The 9,933-nt window shown below is 35.9% G+C and overlaps 1 protein-coding gene across 3 annotated transcripts in view; it reads right to left on the bottom strand.

Annotated features, from left to right (window-relative positions):
• Positions 1 to 9,933, bottom strand: part of LOC107567193 (poly(rC)-binding protein 4-like) — an 89,125-nt gene that overhangs the window by 32,988 nt on the left and 46,204 nt on the right. For all 3 annotated transcript variants that reach the window (XM_016252834.1, XM_016252836.1, XM_016252837.1), the window contains exon 2: positions 800 to 979. In XM_016252834.1, coding sequence (XP_016108320.1) covers positions 800 to 907 — 108 coding nt within the window. In that variant the 5' untranslated portion in view covers positions 908 to 979. The remainder of the gene's footprint in view (positions 1 to 799; positions 980 to 9,933) is intronic.

The following is a 9,933-nucleotide window of genomic DNA, read 5'->3' as shown; positions in this document are numbered from 1 at the left end:
AACCAGTTATTAGGTTTAGGGGGCAAACACTTTTTCACACAGGGCCATGTAGTTTTGGATTTTGTTTTCCCTTAATAAAAGCCTTCATTTAAAAACTGCATGTTGTGTTCACTTGTTATCTTTTACTAATATTTAAATTTGTTTGATGATCTGAAACATTAAAGTGTGACAAACATGCAAAAAAATAAGAAATCAGGAAGGGGGCCAACACTTTTTCACACCACTGTGTATATATATAAAGCACAAGTGATCATACTAAATTTTACTGTATTTTAAATGATTAAAAATGTCTTGCTGACAAATTGGTAAACCTAGTGGTTTGAAGGATAGTGGTAAAGATTTAAAATGATCATTAATTAAACAGTCTTTTAATGTCATCTAATGATTCTTGTTTTGATGCTTGAAAAGAAAATGTCTTTGACCCACATACAATTTCTTTTTTAACATTGTTTAAATATGTAAAATCCCACATGGGAACTTCAGTGAAAATTACGATGGAAGCAGTCGAATTATTTTAATCTGAATCATCAAAATAACGCAAACAAAATCACACTTGCTAATACTATCTACAAGTTAAATCAGACTGTATTAAAACATCTCTGTATGAATGGGTTGTGACACGTAAACTAGTCTGCATTGCTAACAAAATAACACTGTGCTTCGGTCTGATTATATTTTCATAAGAGGTTTCTGTACAGAGCACAGAGTCATTTTGAAATTTAAACATTGGGCTGCTACTCTCAGGGTTGTCTTGCACTGAAAACACTAAATGTTTGTGGTGGTATGTGCGTGGGTTTACCTTGCCATGCATGAGCAGCCGGAGAGTTAGAGTGACGTTCATGCCTCCATCTCCAAAATCCTGCTCACAATTCATCCTGACGTGGGATTGGGGCCCAGGGAGACGCATGAAAGATGCTCTACGGATTATGGAATGGGCAGGGAGGGGGGAAGGCAGGACTCTCTCCTTCCACTCACCACTCTGGAACGACAACACACAAAACATCCGTCAATATTTTAACACTGGAACAAAATAATACTTTTAAAATGTTGCAGAAACGCCAACTAAGTCCATATTAATGGGTGTTTTGCCTTCATTGGGACTGAACAGTGAGAGACTGGGACACATGGGAGAGGGTTGGGTGGGATTGGGAAACGACCCCAGCCTAGATTCAAATGTGTGGTGGTTTTTGTTTGCCTTGACGGGAGTCCGCATGTCTCACAGCGGTAAATAAGATGATATGTAATAGCCATGCCATCTGCTGTTACGTGCAAAGTGTTCAGTTAAGTGAGGACAACCATGACACGCGGATCCAACAATGTCTCAGCAGCTGAAGGATGACAATGAGGGCTTCTGTTACAGTGCCACCAAAGCCAGTATCACCAATTTAGCCAATCGTACAAAGCAGGAGAGGACGAGCGTAAGTGCTTGCTGAAATCACTCCCGCTGCATGCTCCGCCGTTTTTGGTGACGGCCCAGAAGTGGATTGAGAGGTGATGCTGAGTTCGGCAGTTTTTTTTCTTTTGGATAAAGGAAATTGCAGGTTTTGTTCACCTGTGGGGAGGGGGACAGGCTCTGCTGAGACCATCTGATGGCTTTTTTTAGTTGGTGTGGTGTAACGAGCAGTTGAAAATATCTCAGATAGCAAATCTGAAGCAGTTTTGTATCAAATGAGCCATACAAATGTTACATGTGTTCTACAATTCCTGAATCGCACAAACACTGTAATCTGTATCTGTAAACTCAACATACTGTAGCAATGAGAGAGCTGATTTTAGATTTAGTTTGTGATCTGTGAAAAAACAACATTTTTGGAACAAACAAATGAACATGAATGAATGAATCAATCAATGAATGCAAGAAATCAATGAATGAATTAATCAATGAATCAATTAATGATATTATAGACCCTTATGACTGTGTGTAAATTTCAATAAGTAAAATATCACCTTTTTATGACAAAGTTGAAGGTTATTTCAAAACCATTCTGAAAAATAATAAGATGTGCAAAAATATTACACACACACACACACACACACACTGTTATACGGTAACTGAAAAAGTTGAGATAAAATCTAAACATTAAATTAAACAACTTCAACTTAAAGAAATTAAAAATTATACATTGGCAAGTAACTGATATATATATATATATATATCTATACAGTACTAAACCAAATAAACTCAAATCACAGCTATATAGAAATATTTTAAACAAAAACTATTAAAAATGATAAAAGCACAGAATTACTATGAATAAAAAAAATAACTGAAACTGAAAAAAAAAATAACTGTTTGGAAAAAACTATAAAAAATATGTTTGGCAATTTACTGGATTGCGTTTAAGACTTTTGTATCTTTTTTTCAAGGTATTTTTTTATTCATAGCAACATGATGTGCCTTTTTAAAATATTTCTATAAAAGTTTGTTTTTATTTCAGTTTTAGTCATCGTTGTTCAACTTACATTTATTTCCATTAGGCATCATTTCTAATTTATTTAGTTTAAGTACTAAAATGACAAAAACTTAAAAACACTGAGTAAATTAAAACTTGTTTAAAATGGTATAAATGCATACAATTCTAAGAGAATGGCACAACTAGATTTGAAGTGCCTACAAGTAATCAGAGCAAGTCTCATAGTTAGAAAAGAAGGGTTTGGGTAAAGAGTTGATCTGGAAAAGAAAAAAAAAAGCATTGCAAAATATTTAGTTTGTAACCTCCATCTCCCGAGGGATGGGAATCGAGTCTACTTAACACTCAAAAACTTTCATCAGCTTCTAAAGGTCCTCAAAATTAGCCTGCATGTGTTATAATTTAAAACTTGATTGGCAAGTGTTGCTGAAGCTTCAGGGTGAATGAAATAAGCTCTCGGCTCTCAGAGGAACTGCTATCAGACGTCACGGGTGCTAAATCTGTGGCATCACAGCATGCTAATGACGAATTCGCTTGAGCAGTTGATGATTCCTAGAATCAAATGCACCAACATCTGCTCGGCGTAACACCACCCAGATTCACCCACGCTGCGGTTTCTGAAATCTGCCGACGGGTTAATTAAAGCTGCATTTGACGCGGCCGCTCAATTACAGGTGTGGGTGTGTGTTTTCAGATAACATCGGAAGACAGCCAAGATTTCAAAGGGGCAGCACATCAGTCAGTCGGGGCTCTGAAAAACTAGGTCAGAAATCCAAAAAGCAAAGCAGAGAGGCGTCGGTGAGGCCGTCTGCTGGCTGTGTAGGAGTTTGGCAGTGTGTCATTTGGATAGTCATGTCCACGGGTGGTGGTGGTGGCATATGCATGTCATTAGTGCAAAGCGATCGCTACTTGTGCCTGTCTCGTTTTTTTTCTCGTCCCTCAAGGCGATCCACCAACCAATTAGAAGAAGAGACAGGGAGAGGAACGAGAGTGAGATGTTGGTGCCCACTGGTTCACACCTGTGGTCGCCGGGATTTTGCCAAGTTGAATGTGTTTACGGATCTTCTGTTGGTCCTGGAACAACAGTTCTGTCTAAGCAATGCAGTCTCAAAAATGACAATAAACTATTGCACTATGAAATCCATTTCATTCATTCATTCATTCATTCATTCATTCCCCAAATTAATTAATTAAATTTCATTAAATAAAAAAGATCTAATAAACTGAATTAATAAAACCTTAGCAATTTAATAATTTATTACAATTTTAACGGTAGTGTCTTATGGAATGTTTTATTTGTTTGCATTTTTCTGGATTCCATTTGAATTCATTCAACTTTATTACTCAAAAAGGATGTCTAATCAGTTTAATTCATAACATTTTAACAATATGGCCCCATGAAATATGTTCAATTCAATCATTCATTCATTCATTTAGAAATTCTGTGTTTTCTGTTTACTTTTTTCTGTATTGTTTTATATGATTTAATACAAATTTATTGCCAAAAATTATTGTTATCAAATGAAAGCATGAAACTTTAACAATTTCATTCATCTTTTAAGATCTAATCGAATGATATTTGAAAAATCACTTTCTTTTTTGTCAGTGCTGCACAATAGAGGTGTTTAAATTTTAAATTTAAACTGTTTAAATTTAATCTTCATTTGACCCTCTAACTCTAGCACTCTCCATTCTATTTCTATTCTTACTACTTGTTTTCTTTGTAAAAGAAAAAAAGACCCTCTAACATTAGCATTCTCTATTCTTCTATTCTTTTGACTTGTTTTATTTTTATTTTAAAAAAAGAGCCTCTAACACTAGCGTTCCCTATATTTTTTCTATTCTGTCTATTTGTTTTTCTTTTTCTTTATTATATATATAAAAAAACAACCTTGCTACGTGTACTGCGTTAGGCTAACCGAGACTTGTCACAGCACATATTATTGCCCTTTTGTTGGTTTTGATTGCTTCTATTGTCCTCATTTGTAAGTCGCTTTGGATAAAACCATCTGCTAAATGACTAAATGCAAATGTAAATTAAAACATGGATGAAAAAATGGGATGTTCCTAAATAATAATTTAATAAACTTTATTATAATGACTATAATTATAAAATAGTAATATATTTTTGTCCTAATTTCGTCAAATTAAACGGGATGTTTATTTTGGCGGGTTGTAATTTGTATCTGACTATGGTTTTAACAAATGAAATATTTTTTTGTGTTTGGTTAATGTAACCGAATTACAAAATGCCAGATGGAAATTGTCATCAATAAATATGTCCATTGTACGTTTTTTCATGCCAGATCACGATAATAAATCGCTGCTGCTAAAGGTGTCAGGTTTCAAATGGTCTTTGTTCCCATCAGGCCTAAAATAACCTCAGTCAAGAGGGTTATAACTATGTCTAGGCCTAAATGTATGGGATTACATTTCTGCCGGAATTCTGAGCCCGAAAGATCATATTTTGAGCATGCAAAAGTGCGTTTTGCACGCGTGTGAACTGAGTTTTGTGGAGAAAATGTTTGTCTGAGCAAGCTAGTCTGCACATATCCAAAAACTTATTTTAAATGCAAAATTAATTTTCGTGCACTCAAAATACTTTTTTCTTTGCGAAACGAACGTTTTCTCCACAAAACTCAGATCGCGCACGTGCAAAATGCACTTTTGTGCGCTCAAAATATGATCTTTCGCGCGCAGAAATGTAATCCCATATAAATGAGCCATGAACTTGGCTAAATATATCATACTACGGCAAAATAGTGAGTGAAGAAATAAAAACGTTTCTAACAAATCCAAAGTTTTCATTTAACCAAGAAAGGTATGCAAATGATGTCGGTCGATATGAAAAAACTGCCTGACCTCGTTTGAATAAAAAAAAATCAGTCCTGAATGTTAAAGGAACACTCCAATCGGTCTAATCAGATTCAATGATCTATGCTAAGCTACAGCTAAAAGTGCTACCGCCAGACCCAGAGATCGGCTGAATGGATTCGAAAACGGTAAAATTCAAGTGTTTAACTCTAGGGGAGTTGGAAAATGAGCCTATTTTCAAAAATAGTGGAGTGTTCCTTTAAGGTTCCCAGCCAATAATCAATTACATAAAATCGCTAAACCCAGTCTAACTGATTATTCACAGCCACTAAACCACAGATCTAAACCTCTAACCCTAAATCAAACCTGGAATGTTGTTTCTAGACCACCAAGGATGTTTATCCAGGAACATTTGCTACTGTGACATTACTGACACCTATATATCTAAGAACCTGTAGCAAGGTCTCTGTTTGAAAATAATCTCCCATCCAATTAATGCAAATCACATTTTCTTTATGTGTAATACAGTGCTGCATCTAATGAAGACTAATTGGCAGTGCTAAATGATGCTTCGCCACCCGGTAGTGTGTGAAAATATGGATTATCAAGACTAGCCACAGTCAATTACAATAAAGCACCACAGTGACTGTGTTTACATGCACAGAGTTCTCAATTGAGTTCTATTTTCTGGCTAAGCCTTTATTCTGAAAAAAGAATTACTCGCTTCACAGCTACTGGAATATTTCTGTACGAGAAATTCAAATGATGTGAATAGCATGGCAGGGAGCATCAGACCAATTGAAAAAAATAGTAATTAAAGACATTTATTGGCGGTTGGAAACCCATAAATACAAATTGCTTGTAATGTGATATAATAACCAATATTTGGCGCTGCCACAAAATTGATCTGGTGTAGTCCGTGTTGGATGACAATAACACACGTATATTTTGATATCAGTATGCCAAAGCGTTGCAGAAATACGGCCTTGGATCCAGTTTGGCATCATGCCAACAATTTTGATGACAAGTTATACGAAAATGGTTTGAGATATCAAAAAGCTTTTAAATAACATTTGCCCAGCATGGTCTGATGATGATGTGGATAAAATTTGGTGAAGATCAGACAAACAGTCGCAACAGATTTGACATGTTGATGAACAAAAAGCTCCTTGGTTTGAAAGTGACTTGAACGGTGCTTTATACATCACGAAACTACAGTGTACCTTTTTTGCCTGCAAAATTGTTGGCGAAATTTCGCTAATGTTATCACACCTTAAAAAATTAATAAAACTATTGAATCTCCTGCTCCAAATATGCATTTCTTCATTGTCTCAAGTTTTATTTTATTTTTGCTAAGTATATTTAATATCACCCAGATTTGTCTTTGTTTGGACTCGTTTAGTTTGGATTTTCTGAATCAGGTGTTTGCATAACCTAAAATTCTGATTAAAACAAGAACATGCCAGCTGTGTTATTCAGATTATAGAAACCATAATGTTGGCTTAATCTGGTTATAGTGATCAAGTTCATGCATTTACATTATGTTTGCATGATCAGAATATACACAAATTCTGATTAACATCGGGATATTCTAGTTCATGCAAATACAGTTATTGATTATATAAGTGTACCATGAAAAACCATGGTAGTGCTCAGAGTATTACCGTCTAAGGCAAATATTATCATGGTACAGTAAGCATGTCAAAACATCAGAAACAGATTGCCTCATGTGTCCTTACATAAATGTAACATGGGATATTGACCACATGTTGTGAGCTAGTATCCCAAATGTGCCAGATTTTAGTGCATTTTAGAGCACAGCTTGAGATCGATACACGCTCTCGCGCTGACATTAAGGAGCACTTGCACTCACGCTGGGAGGGTTTGAATATGAACACAAACTCAGGATTCATTCAAAGCATCTGTATGCAGGGAGACGTTCGAGGTCACAGCAGAGCGCTGCTATTTGCATTGGTCTGTTTCTCTATTTCGCTCTCTCTCTTCTTCCGTGTTTGACACGCAGCTCAAATACACACCCTGCCAGTCAAGGCCGTACAGGCTAATCTGTCGGTTCACTGCGAGCTTGTCCCACAGCCCTCCCCCATTCACCCCTTCAACATTCATAATGGCGCATTCCGTGAATACAAGGGCTGTTACAGGAAACCAACAAAGCGAGAATGGAAGGGGTGCCCCAGACAGGCCTTAATTATCACTAGGGCCTTGATGAACTCTTGGCCATTATTTAATTCTGCATTGTGCAGTTTTGTCTTACAACATTTGTATTTTAAAGTGGCCATTTCCTGCAGTTTATTGTATTTTTCCTTCATTGGGAAAAAAAAATATCCACTTCTAGTCAAGGTTTCTTGCAGCAAAAAAAAAAAAAAAAAAAAACAGTTCTGGAAGTAAAATGCCATTCATTTTCTCCATAGGGAAATTTATTTTTTAACAACTTATAAACCTTTAAAGACAGACCTACTGTGAGCTCTGAGGCTGTTAATCGATGTTATGTGCTTTTGTTAAAGCCATCAGTTCACATTACTTCACCTTATGTTTTAAATAATAACGTTTAACAGTGGAATCACTGGTAAAAAACTACATTACCCATGATGCTGTACAGAAAATTCCAGCAATCAGAGAGTGGCAGCAAGCAAACCATGCTAAATGAGCGCTGAGCTCCGCCCACTCCCATGAAGCACCGCAAATGACATAATCGAGACGGTCTTCGCATGCTCTCAAAACACCTAAATATTTCAATATACGGTATATGCATATTTTGCAATAAACTCAAAGTCTATATACACAGTCAACAAATTTAAACTGATAGTTTTATATTTCTTAATTGTTTTTAATTTGATGGTGTCATTCACAATGGTTCATGGGATTGTAGTTCATTCTTTCATATGTAAATAAGCTCTGTTGTGATTAGCTAAACTCTTTGCATATAAAATGATTCTTTCCTATTGGTTGCTTTGTTATTTCAAGAGACCATATTTTGCCGTTTATTGTATTTTTCTTTCCTGAAAAAAGTCCACTTGAAGTCAAGGTTTCTTGCACCAAAAACAAGCTTTTGTTACTGTACCTTTAAACTTATAAATAAACTATGTTGTGATTGGCTAACCCCTTTGCATATATAATGCATGACAATATCCCATTGGTTGGAGATTTACTGCAAAAAATCTGATCCCTTCAGCTAGGGCAGCCCATACAGTCAAGACCTCTTAAATTTCTCAAATATGGCTCATAGACGGAAATGAGACTACATGGAGAACAAACAGAGACTTTTACTCAAGTACTACAGTTTTACTAGAGTTATTGAAACACAGCATTTAGCAAAGTGCACACAGATTTGTTGAGATACCAAAGTTTGCGACCAAACATCAGAGATCTCAACAAGAACATTTCTCATCGATTTCTCCTTCTTGCTTCAGTAATTTTTGAATAATGGTAATACACACTTCTCATTTATGTCCTTAATAATAAAAATAATACATGAGTTGCAAAATGTAGGTATTCTGAGAAAAAGATGCCAGTCATTTCTTCTAGAGTTTCCAAAGCAAAGCATGTGTCAAATTTTGCTCAGATTTGTTGAGATACCAGCGTTTGAGAGTAAAAGTCCAAAATCTCAATAAGAACTCAAACATTTCCAATTCCATCACCAAATGATCGAACAGCAATCCATGTTAATATTATAGCTCAATACTCATGTTGTATGTCAACAATTGACTCGAGTGTTTTAATTTGTTTTAGTTATCCTAAAGAACATTAGGAGAAACATCTAAATCCTAGTGTTTGGTCACATTTACCATTATTTGGCCAACACCAGTAATTTCAACAGGAATCCATGCTACAGGAAATTTTGAGTGAGGACGAAAGATTTCCCCACGCAGATTTCGCAACTCACTTCATACACAACTGAAAATAGACAATGAGCCTTTTTTACCTGTAACATTTAGCTGAAATGTGACTGTAACTGCAAACTACATTACTTGTCTCATAAACTATAAAAAAGGCAAAAAAAAAGTAGTATTAGCAATAAAACGCTCTTCTTGGATGTTGCATCAAGACCTGATTTGAGATAAACCATTTACTGAGCTCATACACCATCTAAGGTTGTGAATTACAGGTCGGATTAATCTCAGATTTAGAAGGACTTTCTTGGACGTCCATCAACACACACAACTGAATTTCTATTACAGCCCATGACACTTCGTCTCAGTGTACATGAATTATGGAACTGATTTCGAATACCTGTAGGACGGGGTTAAAACCATTTTTTAAAGATCCTCATCCATCCCCAATTCCCTTTCTCTTTCTCAGTGACCCACGGATGATGGATTCACCGCCTGTCCCAATGGGTTGTTCGCCCATATCGCCATCACTCCTTCAAATCAAACAGACAAGTTTCCGTCTCTATAAACGCCTTGGACTGGAAGCTCTATTAACATCACACAAGGGCTGAGTTAATGATATTGTTGGGTGAATTGCTTTGACGATATGAAAAGAAGCTGGTTAAAAGCATTGGGTCTAATCTCTTATGCAGGACAACAATGAGCCAGCAGGCCTTGGGTAAATAATATTTTCTCTGCTGACGAAAAAGCATTGAATTCGCAAAAGAATCCCCAAATGAACCCATTGCATAACTGTATCTAAAGTTTTTTTTTTTTGTCTGAGGCATGAAAGTGCTTGCAGATATTGTTTTATATATATA

Source organism: Sinocyclocheilus grahami, unplaced genomic scaffold (genome assembly GCF_001515645.1).
Source record: "Sinocyclocheilus grahami isolate Dianchi unplaced genomic scaffold, SAMN03320097.WGS_v1.1 scaffold1132.1, whole genome shotgun sequence".
Lineage (NCBI taxonomy): Eukaryota > Metazoa > Chordata > Actinopteri > Cypriniformes > Cyprinidae > Sinocyclocheilus > Sinocyclocheilus grahami.
Note: the sequence above shows the minus strand (reverse complement) of the source record. Positions and strands in the feature narration are given on the sequence as shown.